General features: G+C 35.9%; 1 protein-coding gene across 1 annotated transcript in view; it reads right to left on the reverse strand.

The window, feature by feature from the left end:
• AKAP9 (A-kinase anchoring protein 9) overlaps positions 1-23758 on the reverse strand; it is a 149008-nt gene that overhangs the window by 58237 nt on the left and 67013 nt on the right. Inside the window, exons 16-21 of the mRNA XM_065884369.1 lie at positions 22799-22891; positions 12384-12737; positions 10456-10680; positions 9226-9366; positions 8625-8728; positions 5588-5799 (exon numbers count right to left, since the gene is read on the reverse strand). Coding sequence (XP_065740441.1) covers positions 5588-5799; positions 8625-8728; positions 9226-9366; positions 10456-10680; positions 12384-12737; positions 22799-22891 — 1129 coding nt within the window. The remainder of the gene's footprint in view (positions 1-5587; positions 5800-8624; positions 8729-9225; positions 9367-10455; positions 10681-12383; positions 12738-22798; positions 22892-23758) is intronic.

Here is a 23758-nt window from a genome sequence, read left to right on the forward strand (position 1 = left end):
AGAAAGAGAGAGACTTCAATAATGTTATTTGTCTAGAAAGTCAAACGGGACAAGGACTGAGAAGATGCTACTGGCTGTGACAATCAGAAGGTCACTGCTGTCCTTAGAACAGCTTTGGTACTATAGAAACAGAAACCAAAGCTGGTGGAAGCAAGAGATGGTCTAATCTCACATAGAGTTTCTAGCAGTTTACCTTAAGGGGGGAGCAAAGCTGAGAAAAAACAATTTTTTAAAAAAATTATGAAGGTATCAGCATGTTCTAGGGTACAGAGAAGGAATCCATGGTGAGGAAAAAACCTGAAGATACTATATATATTGCATGGGAGCAAATCTCAAACACAAAATACAAAGGATATATAAAACAAAATGGCTTATAAAAAGCCACTGAAGGGCTTCCCTGGTGACGCAGTGGTTGAGAGTCCGCCTACTGATACAGGGGACATGGGTTCGTGCCCCGGTCCGGGAAGATCCCACATGCTGCGGGGAGGCTGGGCCCGTGAGCCATGGCCGCTGAGCCTGCGCGTCCGGAGCCTGCGCTCCGCAACGGGAGAGGCCACAGCAGTGAGAGGCCCGCGTACCGCAAAAAAAAAAAAAAAAGCCACTGAATGTTAATTTTTTAAATGGCTAATAAAAAAATAGACATTAAAGTACCTAGAAAATATGAAGATGTGAACCAGCTTAATGTATTTTACTGATAACATTTTGAAGATATAAACAAACGAATAAAAATAATCAAATATGTTCCAATGAAGATACAGAACTTTGTTTACTCCAGTGAAATAAAGGAATGAGAACAACATCAAACTTGTACTGTATTTATTATAACTAGTCTTTGGCAAGAAAAAGATAAATTGGCAGGGCAATTTCATAAAATGCCAATAGAAATCTCAGAATGACCAGTTTGGTGAACAGAATCATGATTTCAGATTGGCCAACCACTCAGATCTGTGTCTTAAACGTGGTAGATGATGGTTATTCAAAAGGTCTTCAGTCACTTTTTTAATGGATTTTACCATGTTCATTCCATACAGATAGCAACAAGCTTCTCAGTTTAAGCAGGGCGGGTGATAGGATAGAGCATTCCCCTGCCCCAGTGGCCTGAAGATCTCTGGGGTTCCAAACGGAAACCACTGACTCTTGTGTGACTGTTACACTTAACAGATGAGTAAACTGAAGTGAGGCCCCAGGAGGCTAAGAGACTTGCTCAAGGTCACAGTGAGCTAAAACAAGGATCTCCTCATACTAATCCAGTATTCTTGCTGTAACAACACACTGCTTCAAAAAAATCTGCAGCAAGTAAGATTTAGTCCCTGGTCTTCTAAGGGGGAGGTATATGTATTTTACTACTGAACCATCACAGTGTAGACCTAAAGGACCTCTTCTTTCAACACATCCTAGGGGAACTCATTTTTATGAACTAGTCTAATATTCACTCAAGTTCAAGCGATTTCACATTGGCTCAAAATTTCCCTTCAAATTCATAAACTAGGTTGCTCTTACGAGGAAGCAAACATTAGCAAGTCAATTATTTATTTTTTTAGAGAGTTAACAAGTCCACACATGTTTAAACTCTAAACAAGTTCAGACTTGAGGGCTGCAAACAGATTACAAGTGCTACTGCTCACAACAAAAGGTCATATATAAAAACTGAAAAGCAAGAGTTCCTTCATGATCAGATTAAAACTGAGCTTTTTGTTATATTAAATAAGACATAAAAGAAATATTTCAAAAGTTCATTTTAGTTTTTACAATAATACTTTCATTAAAAATCTGAAGAAACATCAGAAAAATTCTTATGTATGGAACATGGTGTCAGTATTTTAAAGATATTATCTTCTTCAGTTTTAAATTATAAATTCTATTAATTCAATATTTCCTTCAAGATGCAAAGTGAATCTAAGTGCCCCCAAATGATACTAGTGATCTTCCTAATTTTGTTACTAAGACTAGCACATCACTGGCAAACATAAGAATATAAAAACTAATTAAATGGAAATTACACATAACACCAGCAAATTTCTTAACTCTGCTTTACTAGTCTTCGTACTATATTTCTTAGCAGAGGATTTAATTTTTCCTTTTGTATCTTAATATTATTCTTTCAGTATCTATTAACAGTTAAATAATTAAATATTTATTTCAAAAGGCTTAATTGATTCAAATACATAAAGTGGTATTAAGTAAAACATTAAGTACCATGGTTTTATTTTGCCTTGAATCGGAATTTCAGTGCCTCCTTCACTGGACTGAGAATTGGTGTAAAGCAAAGAGCAAAAAGACATTGTTCAATACAACTGTATAACTGAACTGATTTAATTACTTATAATTGAAAAACTATTACTGGATATCTTAAAATAGGACATAGACATATTTAATCTATACTGGGAGACTTAGATGCATAACCATGCATAAGAAAGTAGGCTAGTAGATCAGATGTCCTTCCAAGTCTGCCTTCTCACAGAAAAGGAATATAACATAATCCTCTATGCTACATGTAAAAGAATGAAATTAGAACACTCCCTAACACCATACACAAAAATAAACTCAAAATGCATTAAAGACCTAAATGTAAGGCCAGATACTATAAGACTCGTAGAGGAAAAACAGGCGAAACACTCTGACGTAAATTAAACATAATCACATAATCACAGCAAGATCCTTTTTGACCCACCTCCTAGAATAATGAAAATAAAAACAAAAATAAACAAATGGGACCATATGAAACTCAAAAGCTTTTGCACAGCAAAGGAAACTATAAACAAGATGAAAAGACAACCCTCAGAATGGGAGAAAATATTTGCAAACGAAGCAACTAACAAAGGATTAATCTCCAAAATATACAAGCAGCTCATGCAGCTTGGTATCAAAAAAACAAACAACCCTATCAAAATATGCGCAGAAGACCTAAATAGACATTTCTGCAAAGAAGACATACAGATGGCCAACAAACACATGAAAAGATGCTCAGCATCACTAATTATTAGAGAAATGCAAATCAAAATTACAATGAGGTTATCACTTCATACCGGTCAGAATGGCCATCATCACAAAATCTACAAACAATAAAAGCTAGAGAGGGTGTGAAGAAAAGGGAAACCTCTTGCACTGTTGGTGGAAATGTAAATTGATACAGCCATTTTGGAGAAACAATATGGGAGATCCTTAAAAAAACTAAAAATAGAACTACCATGTGACCCACCAATCCCACTACTGTGCATATACCCAGAGAAAACCATAACTCAAAAAGACACATACACCCCAATGTTCACAGCAGCACTATTTACAATAGCCAGGACATGGAAACAACCTAAATGTCCATCACCAGAGGAATGGAAAAAGAAGATGTGGTACATATATACAACAGAATATTACACAGCCATAAAAAGGAACGAAATTGGGTCATTTGTAGAGACGTGGATGGACCTAGAGACTGTCATACAGAGTGAAGTGAGAAAGACTATCATATATTAATGCATATATGTGGAATCTGAAAAACTTGGTATAGACAATCTTATTTACAAAGCAGAAAAACAGAGACACAGACGTAGAGAACAAATGCATGGATACCAAGAGCGGGGGGTGGGGGGGGATGAATTGGGAGAGTGGGATTGACATATATACATTACTGATACTATGTATAAAGCAGATAACTAATGAGAACTATTGTACAGCACAGGAACTCTACTCAATGCTCTGTGGTGACCTAAATGGGAAGGAAATCCCAAAAAGAGGGGATACAGGTATAGCTGATTCACTTTGCTGTATAGTAGAAACTAACACATTATAAAGCAACTATACTCCAATAAAAATTTAAAATAAATAAATAAAATAAAAGTAACACAACAACAACAACAAATTACCAATTTATTCCTTTTTATAACTATGGGAACACTGCTCTGAAAGCGAGTTTGCTGTCTTTTAAGATACATTGTTTGGGGCTTCCCTGGTGGCGCAGTGGTTGAGAATCTGCCTGCCGATGCAGGGGACACAGGTTCGTGCCTTGGTCCAGGAAGATCCCACATGCCGCGGAGCGGCTGGGCCCGTGAGCCATGGCCGCTGAGCCTGCACGTCCGGAGCCTGTGCTCCGCAGCGGGAGAGGCCACAACAGTGAGAGGCCCGTGTACCGCAAAAAACAAACAAACAAAAGAATCCGCCTGCCAATGCAGGGGACATGGGTTCGAGCCCTGGTTCAGGAAGATCCCACATGCTGCGGAACAACTAAGCCCATGCGCCACAACTACTGAGCCTGCACTCTAGAGCCCACGAGCCACAACTACTGAGCCGTGTGCCACAACTACTGAAGCCCATGTGCCTAGAGCCCATGCTCTGCAACAAGAGAAGCCACCACAATGAGAAGCCCGTACACTGCAATGAAGAGTAGCCCCCACTCTCTACAACTAGAGAAAGCCTGCGCACAGCAACGAAGACCCAATGCAGCCATAAACAAACAAGTAAATAAATTTATTAAAAAAAAAAAATGCTGTTTGCCGAATACTTCAGCAACCACTTGGAGAAGTGTCTAGAACTGCTAACAAAAAAAGCACAAAATATTCTTGTAATGTACAGAACATTCCTCAGAGTGTCTTTTGAATATGGTGTAGGTCTTACCTGCAGCACAGCAAAATGCCCCCTTTCCCAAATGGTTAAGTGAAGCTAGTTTATGAGATAATTGTTTTTAAAAAAACATAATTTGATAAATACTTTTACAATGAGATCAAGAAAATATTACTTAATTCTTTTCTATACATCAAGATTCACATGCAGAAAAAACATAGCCCTCGACTGAGAACTTTACCAAGAGTGAAGTTAATTAAAAAAAAATACTTCTACGACGTTTCAAAAGAGTGAGTTTAAAAGTTTAAAGTTACAGTATTATTTCGGCTCTTACTTTACTAAAAGCAGTTTTTAAAATTATCTTTGAATTCAACTAAGTTTTTAAAATCAATTTTACTCAAAATTCCAAATCAAGCTTTTCTCTGCACTTAGAAACATATTACTGGCCAACCTGTAATTAAGTAAACTTTCTCTAAGTGGGATAATTTCTTCTCCTTGCTCCACATGAAACTTAACAAACAGAATGTTCTCAAAAATTGCATAAACTGGCATTTTTATTTTTAGATGACTGGCTTCCAACTGGGGAGAAGTTCTTGGGTATGGAATGGTAGTGAAGGAAGGCCTTGATCTTCTGGTCCAAGCGTCCAGATCCTATCTTTCTCCACCTGACAAAAACTCTTCCCTTTAGAGAGTGGTTTCAGAATGTTGGTTATACCTCACAGATATTGATAAGAGACCTGAGTGGTGATATGGAATTTTTCTTTTATTGGTGGGGAAATTAAACAGCCTTTGGTTTACGTAGCAGAGTAATAACCCTGAGTATATGTAATGACAACTCTAAGACACCCATTTGCAAATGCTAAACAATAACGGTGTCTTAAGAAGAGTGGCTCTAGTGTATTTGTGTTTGGAGGTCTTTTTATTGGAAAATACTTTAATATTCTCTCTTCTGTATTTTCAACACTAGTAAAGTGCCCTGAACTCAGCAAGATTTACTGAAGATAGTGACAAGAGTTTCAACAGCATATAAAACTTTTACCTCCTGTGTGTTCCTCATGGACACACGACTTTATTGGTGTCTCTGCTTCTGACCTCCAAATCAGGCTGGTCAATGACTGGCCTTTACTAGATCTATCTAGAATACCAAGGACATGGCGACCAATTGTTTCTTCAACAGCTGCTGTTGTCTTTACAACTTCTAAGAGGATCTTCAGAAGTCTGCTATTAGCTTTCTGGAGTGTATACCTGTACAGATAAGGAAACATTTATTAAAATATTTAATCTTTTTAAAGCAAACACTTATGTTCCACAAAAAAATACACTACAAAATATTTGACTTAAAAAATAAAATGTCATATGATCCTATTACAATAATATGCAATAGCACTTACAATGAAGTGCTTTTTATATTTATTTTATAATTATAAATTTTGTTTTCTTCTGAAAAATTTTCATCAGTGAACTATAATATTTTTTGAAAATGTGCAGCATTTTACTGACCTGAAAGAAATCAAATAACTAAAATTTTAAGCCAGTAGAGTTTGCAAATTAGAAGAAAATTTTAGGGAGATGCAAAATTTCAGTTTTAAAAAGTGTGGCAGTACCTAAGCACATGCAAGTTATTGAGCTGGTAATACCATTGATGGTTACTCTTATATATTTTACATTTAATCTTCTTTTATGTTAAATAATATATTTTAAAATAAATTCAAAAATTCCACCAGAAAAAAATATGCTTGTATTTCTGTAACTTAATGGTGATGATCTACATGGTTAAATTACAAAAACAGGCAGAGACCTGTTTTTAAAAAGGTCTATAGTACAATTTCATTATCTGCTAACACCAGAGGTAATATACCCCAAGCAGTTGGTTATTTTATCTGCTCCAGAGACAGAAACTTCTCAAGTTACATATACCACACTCATTTCAGCCAGGAGAAGGAACCTATTTTCAACCAAATGGAATTAATAGTGCATCTCTCGTTTTTTACAGGTAATACATTCTTATTTTAAAAATTTTTAAAAATGCTCCTAACCACCCACCAAAATATCTTAGTACTCACAGATAATCACGGTTAACATTTTAATGTCTAGCCTTCTAGACATTTTCCCTCCTCTTCCTCTCTCATAAATACAGACATTTTAAAAACAAAAGTGGGATTATCCTGGACAAAGTGTTTTCATAAGCTTTCATTTTTCCTCAACACAAACATCTTCATGTGTCAAGAAATATACTTCCATAAACGGTGACTCAGAAGGTTAACTGATTAACCTTTTGAATAACTAAACAACTCTCTTGTCCTAACAGCTTAATTCAACAAAGGTACTACAGTGGCAAACTATATATTTAATACATGGAGACAAAATAAGAAACTTTCATGTTAAAGGTCCTCTGACTTAAGACAGTTTCTCAACTTCACACTATGGGAGATTCACTGACAAGCTGGTTAAAGGATATCTGTTTTCACAGGCACGTGACATAACTATTTTAAGACAAAGTAATAAATGGAGCGGTCTTCCTTCAGTATTTGTCAAGTGAAAAAGTTCTATTTTTACACCTAGATCAAGTTCTCTGGTTACATAAGCAAGGAGATTAAAAATAAAACTCTAAATAATTTAGTTATTAGTAGGAAGTAAGTAAAGGGTTTTATTTCTATAACTTTTTCTGAGGTTTTGTTCAAGCCCCAAACACCCCCGGACTAGGATAATTTGAAAATATTTCTACATAAGAGAAGTGATTAAAATTAATATGATGGTAAAAAGAAATAAATAGGAATACTCATTTATCAACACTCACTACATAAATTCCTAAAAATTAAACACTGTATAATTTTAAAAATATACTAATTAGAGATAAATAATATAAAATAAACATTTTGTTTATTTTATATTGCCATGGTAACTCTAATTTTCATACACTGTCTTTCTTGTTTGAGTTCCATACTGACTGTGTTCCATACTGATGATCCAATGGGGAAGCCAAAATCTTAGGGGCCAAATTCCTCCATGCAAGCTGAGGAAGGAGGTTAGGAGGACACAGAGGGTTGAAGTCACAGATTGGAAAAGGAGGAAATTAAGTTAGTAGATATTAGTTTTAATTTAAAATTAGAGAAATTATTTTCATTTGACCGAAACAAATTTTAAAATACTGTGCTTACAGGCCTACTGGAGAACGGACTTGAGGATATGGGGAGGGGGAAGGGTGAGCTGTGACAGGGCGAGAGAGAGTCATGGATATATACACACTAAAAAACGTAAGGTAGATAGCTAGTGGGAAGCAGCCGCATGGCACAGGGATATCGGCTTGGTGCTTTGTGACCGCCTGGAGGGGTGGGATAGGGAAGGTGGGAGGGAGGGAGAGGCAAGAGGGAAGAGTTATGGGAACATATGTATATGTATAACTGATTCACTTTGCTATAAAGCAGAAACTAACACACCATTGTAAAGCAATTATACCCCAATAAAGATGTTAAAAAAAAAAATACCGTGCTTAAACTCCTAATATTAATGTAGGGTAACTACTCTCATTTTCATATTAATCTCTATAAAATCAAAGTAAGGGAAAGTTTTGTTAACATCGGATCATTAATTTATTCCTCTAAAAATGTGGGATGTGGATTAAAAGGTCTCATCTGTTATAAAGTAAATGCATGAAAGAAGTTAAATGCAGACTATCACTAAAATCATTTTTTTTCTCGTCATGAACAAACCAGGGGGTGGCTTATACTGAATGCATGTCCAAACAGTGAAGGAATAAACTCACAAGCACAACTTTGTTTTTTAGGATAAAAAATGGCATATGAGCAGAATAAAATTTATCAAGAAAGGTTCAATACCCAAAGAATGCTTTATCATTCACTGAGTGAAGTATATGATCAATATCCAATAAAATTACTTTATATACAAAAGATTTTTTTGATTTGTCTATTTAATCATCAAATACTGATTTTTTACATAGAGTATAATGTACAAATAAATGTACAAAATAAAAATAAAGACAAATAAAGTTTATAATATTGAGACAACTATTTTAACTCACTTTACATTGAAAAAATATGCATTCTGTATACCTTTCAGTGGACAGAATTTCAGGAGGCACCTCTTCAGGTTTTCTGTCCAATTCCTTTTCTTTAAAGGTCTGCTCCTCAATTTCTCCTTGGTTTTCATTTACATTCTGTTTAAGTTTGTAAAAAGATAGAGAGGACAAAATAGAAAGAAAACCTGTCATCTTGGAAATAGCATGTCATTCTTCTATACTGTTATGACATGAAACAGAAGAAACCTCTGCGTGCAAAACAGATACTGTTTGAGAGAGTATTTAACTATATTTTATCAAGAGATTAGCATTATCAAAAAAGATAAAAACAGTCTGGTGCACAGATGAAAAAAAGTTTAATGGGTTCAAGCTAAGGCATGCTATAATGCAACAATAAAGTTTGTTAGGTTACTCTGCTCCTTGGTGAAACAACAGCTGTTGCTAAACCACTGTCAGATTCAAATTACCTTAAATGGAATGTAAGGCATCTTGACCCCACCTACCTTAAACGTAAACAATCACAAATATGTTAAGATCATACCTATAAAAAATACATTTCACACAAACAACAAAGACACACAGATCCTACTGCATTGTGGATCCACTGCTCCTAGGTGGGTCAAAGTCCATACTACCTGTGTTTGCGTACTGCTGTTGCGCAGCTCACAACACAGCTTCTCTCTTCCAGCTAGAGACAGCTGCTTTAGTGCTTCCAGCTCCTCTAAAAGCACCCTCTCTCTCTCTGAAACCAGGTTTTCATTATCTATTGAGGATCTCTAAATAAGAAAAAAGGTCATGAGAGAATATTGTTTGCGATAGAAGGAAAAAGCAGGAATATTAAGCAGACTTCTTTTAACCCCCTGGAACCAACAGGCCCTGGTTCTACGCTGCTTCATCTTCCATGATTAGGGGTTAAAAGCATATATAAAGTTCAATGCAAAATTTGAAACAAAAAAAAGTTAATTAGGCCTAAATATTAAGCAATTTTTGCAGCTCAGTTAATATTATTTTTATATGCAAGTTTTGCATTGAAAATTCAGAAGTTTAAATTCACAAAATGCAATGAAGAAAAGCATAATTAATTTTTCCAAATGATATATCTTACGTTCAACTCCCAATTTTCCTATTATTCTATATCTGAAACTATATTTCAAGAGTTCTCTATTTGTTATCTCTTGTTGTACCTTAACTTTTCAAAATAAATTGAATAAATTTGTTTTTATAAGAACTTTTACATAAATATTTGCTTTTCTACGATGATTTTGTGAGTATATTATATACAGCAATTGAAAAGAATCCAGCTCCCAAATACCAAGGAATATGTAAATTTAGTCAAGAAAGTGGTAAGAACATTATGTAAATCTGCATTTCTCAAATCAAGAAGAGATGTTTCCCTGGAGAAAGTTCCAGAAACATACTTCAGATTTCCATTCATGATTAAAAAGATAGAATAAAGATAGATAAAGGTAAACCTTGGAGGTGCTAATTGGTGTGCTCACAAAACTATAAATAAACGTGGGAAAACTGAATATCAACTGCACCTCAGCACAAAGAATTTCCAAAACTGTCAAAGTACTTTTGCCATGTATGGTCAATGGAATGTTTAAAAACAAACAGCCTTGTAACCACTTTTTCAATGCCTAAAAAGGCAGATATGTCAAACAGTAGAGAGATAGTGCACTCCAAGGTTGAGTTAGGTGTCCCTAACAAGATCTTAGGCTGTTGTGCTGGTGGAGTCTGTTCCTGATGTTAAATATTTGTATTTATTCATATCACGGAAATAATTCTGACTTAAAAAAATAAAAAAGCTATATAAAGAACAATGCTATTTTAATTGGGGAGGAAAGGGACTCTGGGTCCCATACCTGGGCTAATTGTTTATTCAGTCTCTTGATCTCTTCTTGCAGCTGTTCCTGGTCTTCTCGCTGTCTCTCCATCTGCCGCATGTGTGCCTGCCTTAAAAGTTCCGTTGCCTGTTGATGTTCTTGGTATTGTCGTACAAGTTCCTGCCTCATATCTTCTAACTGTTCTTCATTTAACATTAGTTGTCTAGAAGCATCTATACTTGATACCAAAATCTCATCATGGAGCTGTAACAGTAAAAAATTAATTAATTAAAATTTCAACCATAAAACATTTTGTGGAAATCTGTCAGCACTGATATTTTAAATACAAACAAAAGTAATTCTAATACTAATCCCACAAAGCACCTCATTTTAAAATTCCCATTATTAAAACTAAAACATAAATAATTTAAAAAATTTGTCTTAATTATAATTTCAAATCACTGTGAAGTTAGTTTATTATCATTATACATGTTGTTCTCCAAAAGCAAAGTAACTATCAGTTATTTCAGATGTAATCTAAGGGAGGAGAATTAAGAAAGACATTCAAGATTTCTTATACTCTTAATGAATAACTCCATTATTTCTCTTGACATTTTATAAGGAAATAATATAAATGGAATACTTATATTTTAAAATTAAATTTATAAAAAGAGAAATTTTATCTCTTTAATTTATATTATGCAGTGGTCATCAGAGTACTAGAGAGAGATGCTTGATCGGAAACAAACTTCAATAATTTCTATTTGGAAATAAAAGCCTTATATTCCACTTTCTCATTCTCATAAGAAGTCCACCCCTTGATGGGTTTCAACAAGTACCTCAATTCCTGAAGAGCTACTACTTAAACAAATCATTCTGCCTTAAACAGTTGCTTGCAAATTAAAGAGGTTTACATGATTACCTCACAACTTTGCACTTCATAAAGAGTTGACAATTTTAATTGAATATGCCTCTAAAAAGGTGTAACCTATCATGAACATGAATAAAAAATCTGAGGCTTCCCTGGTGGCGCAGTGGTTGAGAGTCCGCCTGCCGATGCGGGGGACACGGGTTCGTGCCCCGGCCCGGGAAGATCCCACATGCCGTGGAGCGGCTGGGCCTGTGAGCCATGGCCGCTGAGTCTGAGCGACCGGAGCCTGTGCTCCGCAATGGGAGAGGCCACAACAGTGAGAGGCCCGTGTATCACAAAAAAAAAAAAAAAAAAAAAATTGTATTAAGATAATTTTAAAAGAAGCAGAATTTACTACATTCTGTCAAAGGCCCAAACAGTTGAGGTATAGACACAGGATAGATCCTCCATTAATGAATAAGTAAAGAAGAAGAGTATTAGTATAAATAGAGTAGAATGCTTTAAATTATCTTCTCAAATGGGTAGCTCTTTCCTTGTGATATTATCCTATTAAATTAAGCAAATCTTTTAATCACACATATTGCCAAATTGTAGTATAACTGATCTTGAATTGACTGAAACAAAATTAATGTAGGTATAACTTACAATGAGGTTTTACCATGCACAATGTGAACAGGACAGATAGGAATACTATGAATCTGACTAGTTTTATTTAATAATAATACTAAGTCATTTATTCTTACACTTTAAAAATCCCAATTTGAGACTGAACTGAATACTTATCTTCTCCATTAAGCAGTATTACTGTTAATATTTTTATAGTGAGGAAAGTCACACTTTTTTTTTTTTTTTTTTTGCGGTACACGGGCCTCTCACTGTTGTGGCCTCTCCCATTGCGGAGCACAGGCTCTGGACACGCAGGCTCAGCGGCCATGGCTCACGGGCCCAGCCGCTCTGCGCGGCATGTGGGATCTTCCCGGACCGGGGCACGAACCCGTGTCCCCTGCATCGGCGGGCGGACTCTCAACCGCTGCGCCACCAGGGAAGCCCCCACACTTTTTTTTATAAGTTTTTATACTGAAGGAAGCATACTTACAGATTCTCTGACCATAAATGTTTTATCTTTGGAGAACATTTCTTCTGAAATAGTCAGTTCACGGTCCTTTGATTCTAGTATATCATCAAGATTACCCTTGTTTGATAACAGAACTTCCTTTCCATCTTCTCCTAACTCTTTACTAAGTGGTTTAAATTCTTCTTTAAATTTCTTGTCTGTTGCCTCGAAAATCTGAAAACCAAAGTGACCTTGTGATAACTTCATTTCATTTAAATAATGTTCTTCCTGACAGAGAGCAGATGCTTGTTTTGATGATGGAGCATCTTCTTTTTCCCCAGATATTCTAGATAGTTCACTTTGCTGAGCAAATGCTATACTCATTGACACAATGACCTAAAGAAATTAAGCAAACAAAAAACGATTAGATCTATAAATACTACCAGGAATTTAAAAAGCAAGTTACCTCTCAAAATTACTCGAATTAGTAAAAAGATGGCCTCATGCTTTTAAACTGAAAGAAATCCTAGGATAAAGTGATAAGGAGATAAAGAGTCTCTATTTTCCAATGAATCTACTGTCAAAGTAGTTTACTGCCTGCCTTTTAAAAATCAATAATTGTAAAAATTTTTTTCTTACCGTAACAGCAATAAATGTTTGATATAGAAATTTAAATATCTTTAAGTCAAGAAATACATTTCTATATAATTTTAAATGGCTTTAAAGTTTCAAATTATACATATATACTATAAATTTATTTGATCAATTCTCTATGTTGACATTCAGACTGAATCCATTCTTAACACTAAACACCACTGTTAATAAATCTTTTAAACCATATCATTGGGCATATTCTTTCTGATTTCCTTGCAGTAAATCCCCAGAAGTACAGCACAAGTGTAACAGGGAAGAGCCGATTTTGACTCCACCTTTCAATCTGTTTCTTGTACTTTAACCTTTGCTTTTTGTTGCTTTTGTCATTATAATCATACATAAGGGCCTGCCTCAGGGAACCCTGCCCTCTGCCTGAATGTGAAACTAAAGTGCCTTTGTTCAGCTCACAGGGAGACAATCTGACCCTGCCCACCTGTGAATGGCTGCAGAAAAGAAGAAATTAACACATCCCTTCCCTGAGGCTGGCCATTCCAGGAGATATCTGTAAGACTTTTTACTTTACTTCCCCACCTCTTCCCACTCTCTGTTCTTAAAAGAAACTGGCATCCAAACCCCAATAAGATGGTTTTTTGGAGACAATAGTCTGCCATCTTCTCGGTCTGCCGGCTTTCCAAATAAAGTTGTATTTCTTGCCTCAACACCTTGTCTCCCGATTTACTGGCCTGTTGTGCAGTGAGCAGAGCGAGCTTGGACTCAGTAACACTAGGTTTCTGTGATTAGTGAAACCTAGCGAGGCCCTGCGTGGCTCCCAGGCACGGAGACCTTTTTTTCTCCCCTGTTTCTTGTAGGCAAGACTCCAGCCTCCATGACCTTCCCTGAGTTCCAAAGGGTAGATTCCAACAGTTGCTCATCAAGGGAGGAGCAGCCAAGAAACCACCTGAGGCCAGATTAAAGGGACCAGAGAAGGTCATCAAGATTAGGAGACCAACCACCTCAGACCGGAGGGGAAGCCCTGGGTACACCCTGATCTTGTCAGAGACCCCACCCTTAAACTACTGCTTTAAAACTCCTCATCAAATCCTCCCGGGGTGGGACACAGTTTTCGAGGGCAGGAGCCTGCTGTGTCCCCCTGTGCCTGGCAAAGCAATAAAGCTATCCTTTTCTATCAATACTTCATCCCAAACTCTGTCTCCGAGATTTGATTCAGCACCAGTGTACAGAGAAGCTGCGCTTTCGGCATCATTGGTAAGGATGATGATACAATTCAATCTAATCTATTTTACTTTCCACTTCAACTGTGATCCTGAATTCCTGCTTATTTTAGTTCCATCTACCACAGGTACTTAGAAATTCTGACTAGCAGCCTTGGCTCTGACAAGTCTAAGCCTCTGAGAATCAACTGTATGGATAACTTTGAGTTCCATCTCCACATATAATTTGCAGTGGGGGAAGCCTGATTGCCATAGTCTAAGATATAAGATACAGCATGCCTAGGATTTGAAACTTTCGTGCCTACTGACCTTCAACCTTTTCTGTTTTGCCTGTAGGTCCTGGCCATATAACTGAACTATCACTTTAATGTCCTTTTTTTTTTTTTTTTAATTGGGGTATAACTGCTTTACAATGTTGTGTTAGTTTCTGCTGTACAGCGAAGTGAATCAGCTATATGTATACATATATCCCCTCTTTGTTGGATTTCCTTCCCATTTAGGTCACCACAGAGCACTGAATAGAGTTCCCTGTGCTATAAAGCAGGGTCTCACTAGTTATCTATTTTATATGTAGTAGTGTATATACGTCAATCCCAATCTCCCAATCCATCCCACCCGGCCTTACCCGACTTGGTGTCCATATGTTTGTTCTCTACGTCTGTGCCTCTATTTCTGCTTTGCAAATAGGTTCATCTGTACCATTTTTTTAGTTTCCACATATATGTTAATGTCCTGTCTTGAACCTGATTTGCATATCTGGGGTCCTGATTCCCACCTGGTTCCTGCTAGCTTTGCTTCCTTCCTTCCTCCCAGTTGCTATGTCTTCTAGCAGGTGAATGGAGTCCTACTTCAATAGAATAATGCTGATGATGAAGGACAGGTACAACAAGAATAAAGGCAGCAACAATCATTTATTCATCCCTTGTATTATTTCATTTAAATCCTACAGTAAGCAGCTACATAGCACAGGGAGATCAGCTCCATGTTTTGTGACCACCTACAGGGGTGCGATAGGGAAGGTGGGAGGGAGATGCAAGAGGGAGGGGATATGGGGATGTATGTATACATATAGCAGATTCACTTTGTTATACAACAGAAACTAACACAACACTGTAAAAGCAATTATACTCCAATAAAAATGTTTAAAATTTTTTTTAAAGTAAAAATGAAAATAAAAATCCTACAAGGTAGGTACAATTATTACCCCAATTTAATCAGATGAGGAAACTAAGGAGAAAGATTAAGTAGATTAAGAGACTGAGTGATCTGCTTGTCTCTTTGACCCTGAAAACAAAGAGCAAATAAATGGTGAAAGGGGGGTTGAGATTTTGCAGTCTTACCTAGGCCCACCTTCTAAAATGTAACATTACACTACTACTTCCACATCAGAACAAATCTGTCTGGAAGATCTGTTACAATTGAATTAGGAAGAATAATTATAATAACAGTAGTCAGTGCTGAGAAAACTGAAGCACAGCAAGATTAGGAGCTATATCAATGGTAACATATGTAACAAATGTTAGAGATTTGAATCAAACTGTGTCTAATTACAGAGCTCAAGCACCTTAAACACTACATATTACACTGTTTCTGCCCAGACAAACCACTACTACATCTCACCTACTAAACTGGACTTCCTGGATGCCTGTGCCAGCTTACCCAGAACCAGGGTTTGGTGGTAATGTTCTGGACACTGTCATCTGGAAAATATGCCCATTACAGCAAAATGTCAAAGACAGAGATGAAAGAATTAGTGAACTAGGCAATACAGCTTAGCAAAACATACCTTCAATCACTAGTGGTCAAGGCCTTAAAACTGGCCTCTATTTTAATCTCTTGCCTTGAACCTGATCTGCCTGTCTCTCAATACTAAGAATGCAACATGGAAAGACAAAACGATTAAAAATATGAAAGAGAAGCAAAGATATGAAGAACAGAGTGAGAATATTCAACCAACATCTAATCAAGAGTTCCAGGAGGACACACTATAGAACAATGGAAAGAAAATATTTCATGAGATAATGACTGAGAATACAGAATACACCACTCCTAAGATTCAAGAAGGCCAATGAATCATAGAAAAACAAATAAAGAGAACACCAAAAACAAAAAGAAGACCTTAAGGTTTCCAGAAAAAAAATGTCTTCCCTATGAGGTAACAACAGTTAAAACGACAAACACTTTCTCAGCATAAACAAGAAAAGTCAGAAAACAATGGAATGTTATCTTTACAGTTTTGACATAAAAATAATTGTCAGGGCTTCCCTGGTGGCGCAGTGGTTGAGAGTCCGCCTGCCGTTGCAGGGGACATGGGTTCGTGCCCCAGTCTGGGAAGATCCCACGTGCCGCAGAGCGGCTGGGCCCATGAGCTATGGCCGCTGAGCCTACGCGTCTGGAGCTTGTGCTCCACAGTGGGAGAGGCCACAACAGTGAGAGGCCCGTGTACCGCAAAAAAAAAAATAAATAAATAACTGTCAACCCAGATTCAAATGTTGAACAAAACTATCTTTCATAAATAAAAACAAAATAAAGATATAAAATGAAGACAAAAACAGAGTTTACTCTGAATAGACCATCAATAAAAGAACTTCTAAAGGATGTCCCTTAAAAAGCAGAAAAGTGATCCTAGAAGTTAAGGCCTAAGAAAGGATTAGAACATTAAAAATTTTTTTGTAAATATGTGGATAAATCTAAACACTGATAGGTATAAAGCAATAATAACTGCATCTAAATTGTGGAATAAAAAAACACTACATAGAGATTTGTAATTCCAGTCAGCATAAAGTAAGCTTGCTATGGCCTCTCTCCCACCGACTGCAACTGAAAACTCTGAACAAAATACAAAAGCAAACTACCTGAGAATTCTGAAAAGTAAACAAAAGCAGGGAAATAGCAGAGGGAGTCAAAACTTGGAGAAAAAGAAGAATAAGAAAAAATCTTGAAGAAGAAATCTGTATAGAGAGGGTGAAACAGAACTTGTGGTCTGAACCTAACTGGGTTGTCTTAGTTTAAAAAAAAAATTCACAATCTCCACAGGATTTTAAGACCTAGACTCTACAGAACCAAATATTCAAAATGTTCAACATACAATTCAGAATTAGATAACATATACTTTGTCGTACATCGAAATTGTTGCCAGGAGATCCACTCTAAAAAAACCCAAACAAACGCTAAAGGACGTTTTTCAGGCTGAAGGGAAATAACACCAAAGGGAAACAAAGTGTGAAAAACAGCAGAATACACATTCTTTTCAAGTATGCATGGAGTATCCAAGCAGACAGAACATATTTGGGGCAACAAATTTAAATGAACTGAAATCATACAAGGTATGCCCAACCATGAAGAAATTAAAAATTATTATATTAATCAAATCAATCAATAGGAAGATATCTGAAAATCCCAAAGATATGGATATCAAACAACCTATTTCTAAATAACCTATGAATCAAAAAGGAGGTCAAAAGAGAAATAAAAGATTTGGATTGAATGAAAATTTGTGGAATGCAGCTTAAAGAAAAACTTAAAGGGAAACTTATACCATTAAATGCATATATTGGAAAAGAAGAAAGGTCTTTTAGGAAACTAGAAAAAGAGCAAATTAAACCCCAAACAAACAGAAACAAGCAAAAAATAAAGAACAACAACCAATGAAAATAAAACAAAAACAGTTTTAAAAAACCCCAAAGCTGGATCCTTTGAAATACCAATCTAATCAATAAACTTCTAGCTACACTGACAAGGAAAAAGGTGAGAAAGTACAGATGACATTCAGATCCCACAGCCATTAAATGATAAAGGGATACTATAAACAGCTCTACCAACAATAAATTCAACAGCTTAGATGAAATGGACCAATTCCTTGAGTGACACAAACTACCAAAGCTCACTCTAAAATAAATACAGCACCTGAAAATAACAAAATCTATTAAAGAAACTGAATTCAGTTAAAAAAAAAAAAAAAAACTTCCAACAAGGTAAACTCTAGGCCCAGTAAGATTCATTATCTAATTCTACAAAATATTTAAGTCTGAAATAATACCAGTATGACATAAATTCTTCCTGAAAATAGAAAAGGGAATATATTTCAGCATTTTATAAGACCAGCATTATCCTAATATCAAAACCAAAGACATTATAAGAAAATAAAGCTAGGGATAACGTTCCTCATGAAAACAAAATACAGACAAATATTCTTTTTTTCTCAGCCACACCATGTAGTTTGTGGGATACTAGTTCCCTACCAGGGACTGAACCTGGGAATTCCCCAAACAGTCTTGGCAAAGTATTATTAAATATTGTAGAACCCAACAATATAAAATGGAGGAGACTGGCTCCAAAGGGACATGAAAACACTTTGGAGGTAATGGAAATGTTTTAAATCTTGATTGTGGTGTTGGTTTCATACATGCAAACATTTGTTAAAATTCACTAAATTTTGCACTTATAATTAGGGAATGTAAATTTCATGTAAATTACACCTCAGTAAGGATGATTACAAGCAAACAACAAAAACCTGACTGTATGTTAAGTCAAAAAACAAACTTCTGAAATTCTGAAAAACTGGTATCACAAAGATCACTTTCTTTTGTATATTCATTTAGATTAGCAATGGATAACAAATAATGAAAAGAACTGTGTGGTTTGAAACAAACAAAAACCCAGACTCAACTACCTTGTAATTCTCTCCTTTCTATTCACCACCATACCATCTAACCAAATTTCACCTGTGTTTACAATTAACTCTGCCTACTCTGTGCGGGTGTAGCTGAACTTAATTGAGGAGAAAAATAATAAACCAAGCTGACTGGTCTCCTTTTAAATTCAAAACCACTACCCTTGAAATGAGCCATTAGTGATACTGGGTGATTCTACTCAATTTCCCTGGTCTTTTCCATTTCTTATTCCTCCTCTTAGCCCTTTGTTTTCTTGTTTTCTCCTTAAAGCTCCAACATCTTCTCTTCCTTTCTCATTCTCAGGTGCCAACTTTGCTTTTTATTTTACTGAGAAAACAGAAGAAATCAGAGAAGAACTTCCACAGTCTCCAAATACTGCATCTGAAAACATACCTGAATCATGAGTCAAATATTCTTACCTTCCTTCCTGTTTTAATGGATTAAACTACCATGCTCCTATCTAATGGCAACTTTTCAGGGGACTGCATCTCTTCTCATCTACTCAAGGACATTGCTCCAGCAACTGTTCCTCTCTCTTTAATCAGCTATTTTTTTCCCTTTCTCCTCAATCACTTCTATTAGCATAGAAATACAATGTGATATCCTTGATCTTAAACAAACCAGCAACAACCAAAATCCACTACTTGACTCCCTACATCACCCTTTAGCTACCACTGTACTTCTCCTCTTTCAAGTAATTCTTCTCCTTCTTCATTCTTCTCCTTCACTCTCTCTCAAATCCAATGTAATCAGTTTGTCTTTACCATTCCATCAAATGTGTTCTTGTGAAAGTCACCAATGATTTCACATTGTAAAGTCCAATGATTTATTTGCACTTCTAATCTTTCTTGATTTATCAGAAACATCTGACAGTTTAATACATTCTCTTCTTGATACTCTTATTATTGGCTTCTGTGATGCAGTTGTTTGTCCTTTCCATATTTAATTTATCACTCCTTCACCTCCTTTGTTCTTCCTCGTTTCTCTGACCTCTAAACATCGGCATTGGGCTTCCCTGGTGGCACAGTGGTTAAGAATCCTCCTGCCAATGCAGGGGACACAGGTTTGAGCCCTGGTCCAGGAAGATTCCACGTGCTGTGGAGCAACTAAGCCCATGCGCCATAACTACTGAGCCTGAGATCTAGAGCCCATGCTCCGCAACAAGAGAAGCCACCGCAACGAGAAGCCCGTGCACCACAACGATGAGTAGCCCCCACTCACTGCAACTAGAGGAAGCCTGTGTGCAGCAACGAAGACCCAATGCAGCTAAAAATAAATAAATAAATTAAAAAAAAAAAAAAGAAAAGCATTAAACATCAGCATTCTCTAGGCTCAGTTCCCAGGTCCCTGCTCTATTTACACTCACTATATTATGTTTTTTTCAATATTTTTCACTGCAACCATGGTAAACATACACATACAACAACAATAAAAAGACATTTTATATTGTGACCCAAAGCATACATAGGTACTTGTGTGTATATGTTTTATATAATTGAACTTTTCCATTAATATTAAAATCCTGGTCCCAAACCAATAAATTGATTTCATGACTTAAAAAGAAGTTATATCTCATAGCTTGAAAAACACTAGATACTAACTACTGTATTTACATGTCTAGTTTTATCTTAGTTCCTGAACTCTAGATTTATATATCCAATCACTTCCTTAACACTTATATTTACACATTTAATAAGTGTTTTGCATATAACGGGAAAGCTGAATCCTTAAGTCACCCACTCCTCTCCAGAAACTACTCCTTTGCGTTCTTTTTCATCCTAAGTCCAACACCTAAGTAAACAGTAACTCCATTCTTCCATTTGCTTAGGTCAAATTATCTGCAATATTATCTTCCCTTGAAGGGCAAGTCCTTGCCCCTCTTTCCCTGTATTTCTTCTTCTTGTATCTAGTTAACATCTGCTGAGGAGATAAATCTGTACCAGGACTTCACAATATTTCTCCAAATGGAACCCATGAATACAGAGGTGGCAAGACTGAATCAAACCATCCTCCAACTTGGCAAAGCTGGCAGTTGGGCAGGTGACCTTCACACTCTTGCCAGTTCTCCTTGGACACCTCTTGAAGACATCCACTGGAGAATTGTTGACTTTTTCTTTTGCATCCCACTTTCTTAAAAGGTGCTCAATCTGTTATCTTCACGATTCACTCTCTCACTTCCATCTGGAATCTCCCCTAATGTCACTTCAAAAGTGAGGTCTTCTGTGATTACCCTATATAAAATAACATCATCTCACTCCCCATGGAATTTCCTTGTCCTATTACCCTGGTTCATTTTTTTCTTCATAGTATTTACTACCGTCTGTATATTGTCTATTTGCACCAACTAGAATGTAAGGTCTATAGGAGCAATGATTTCATCTCTTTTTCCTCTGTTATACCCTAATATTCAAAATACTGCCTGGCAGTGAAATGTTAATGAATGTCTATTTTTTCAGTAGTACCTACACAAATCACAGGCTGAATCTAATGTTATCTATGTTGGGAATCACTACCTCTACTGGCTTCTTCTATATATCCTGTGCTTTTAAAACAATGTTTCTCAGTCTTTTTCTAATATCGTATGTGAGGGTTATAGGGTAGAGCATAATCCTATCTGTACTGGTGACTAATATAAACCATCTATACTATTCTAGGATCAAGCTGGGCCATCAAATGTTGTCTCTTGGATCACAGTACCTTGGCTGCCTCTGGAACAGTTTTCACTGACCTGTACTTTGGTAATCTGCTATCAGCTTGGATAAATGATGCTTCACAAAACAGATTTATATCATCACCATTATCATAGTAGTAAGACTACTTTAAAAATGTCACTTATGAGTCTTTACTATCTTCTAGGTGCTTTATATGTATTAGTTCATTGAATCTTCACAAGAAATACTATTATTTCTATTATTCTCCTCTTTTAACATAGAGGGAGCCGAGATTGAAAACTTAAGTAACTTTCCTAAGATCACAAATCTAGTAAAGCAGAACAAGAATTTAAAGCATGGTAAATCCTATACCAAACCTCATGTTCTTAACTACTATACTATGATGCTCTGCTATAAACATTTCACTTGAGAAATTTATGTAAAAGGTTAAGTACAAAAGAAAACCTGCAAGTCTCTAAAAGAACTAGATAGTGAGAGCTATATAAAAGTGATGGTGCCTCACTTTTTACTGTGAACTAAATATTCAATTCAGATATAGAAGTGAGTAGGTCTTTATGGCCCACATATTTCCTTGAGTCTTGACCTCCTCATCTAATTTATGTTTAAACTAATTCCTTATGTATTTCCTGTAAATTCTGTCACTCCTTCCACTTTAAAATGCATATACTCCACTATGATTGTTACATTGTAACAGTTTAAATATTATAAAAAACAAGCAGACAAACTCAGAATTCAACTGTTCCAAAATAAGAACCCAATTAGGTATAAGTATTTTAAAAGAGAATACAGAGACAAAAGAAATGGAATCATAACGGTATACTAGGTGATATGCTCGGTGCTCAGGAGATTACAAGAATAGCTCTGGGCAAAGCAGCCAACAGCATCTACAGTCATTAACATCACAGTAACTTCTCTGGGAGGACATAGGCAAAGGTAATACATAGAAGACCAAGCACTTTTCTCACTTCCTACCATATCCCCCACCTTTAAGGAAGGCCAAACTCTTTCCTATGGTACTACTCACAAGGTTAACAAATTTATAACTCTGAAAAGTTTCTAATTGCTATTCTACATCAAGAGAAGAATGCGTTACTCAAAAGAAAAATTCACAGAACATTCCATTCAAAGGCAATTGTGGTTAATACCAGTATTTGACAACTTAAATGAGCTATGTATAAAATTTACAACAAAAAATAAAGTGCATTACCACCAATAAAACGTATATTTTTTGAAGGCTAAAAGGGAATACAGACCACAATAACCTTCCAAATAAACTATAAACTTACCTTAGCTACTTCTTCTTCTAATCGTTCTTGGTACTGTTTTTCCAGCAACTTAACCATATTTGTTTCCTGTTTCACTCCAAATTCACCAGAAAACTAAATTAAAAAGCAAAATATGACATGTTTATTTACACTAATTATACACCACTTATTTTTAAACTTCTACTCTCAAATATCTTCAAAAGATTACTATTTTTTAGAAAGCTTCTGAAAAATTTTAATAAATTTCTGCTCCCTTTATTAAAAACAATAATTCTAGTGAATAATTCTAGTGTACAATTCTACTAAATAATTGTACTTACTACAGTGAACTTAACAAAGATGCAAAGTGAGAAATATATTTATAATTACTAATACACAGTTCTAGAGTGGAGAAAAGATACTTCTTAAATATAATTAATAAGATGTGCATGTATTTAATTTTAAATAATGTTAACAGTGGCTATCTTTGCTCATGACATTATAAACAAATTTCTTTTCTTCTTGGTACTTATTAATAGTATCCAGTTTTCTACAAATACAAATTACTTTTATAAACAGAAAAAAGAAGAATGGTTATTTAAGTGTAAACATGTTCTTGGCAAGAAAGTACTTCTTTATTTACCAATTATCTGAATGTCATCCAAACAGATATTCCATGTGGGATGAATGTGGAAGAATTGAGAATGTGGCCAATGTCTCTCTTCTATATCCAGAATGAGAGACAGCACTGATCTTTTTCTGTAGGACTTAAGAACTAAAAATTTACTGAGTGAAGATCAGGGTTTTACAGTTATGTTTGAGAAAAGTGGCCACAAACTGGGAATATATACAGTGCTGAGGAGAGGCAAAAGGTGGTTTAGCTAGATGAGATATACTGTAAAAGATGAGGGGCTTTTCTATAGCATATGGCCTGTGCTGAAGAAAGCCTCATCCAATGTCCCAGCCCTAGCATACTGAATTTTGGGAATTCCTAAATACTAT

The sequence above is a fragment of the Phocoena phocoena genome, chromosome 9, assembly GCF_963924675.1.
Source record: "Phocoena phocoena chromosome 9, mPhoPho1.1, whole genome shotgun sequence".
In the NCBI taxonomy this organism is placed as follows: domain Eukaryota; kingdom Metazoa; phylum Chordata; class Mammalia; order Artiodactyla; family Phocoenidae; genus Phocoena; species Phocoena phocoena.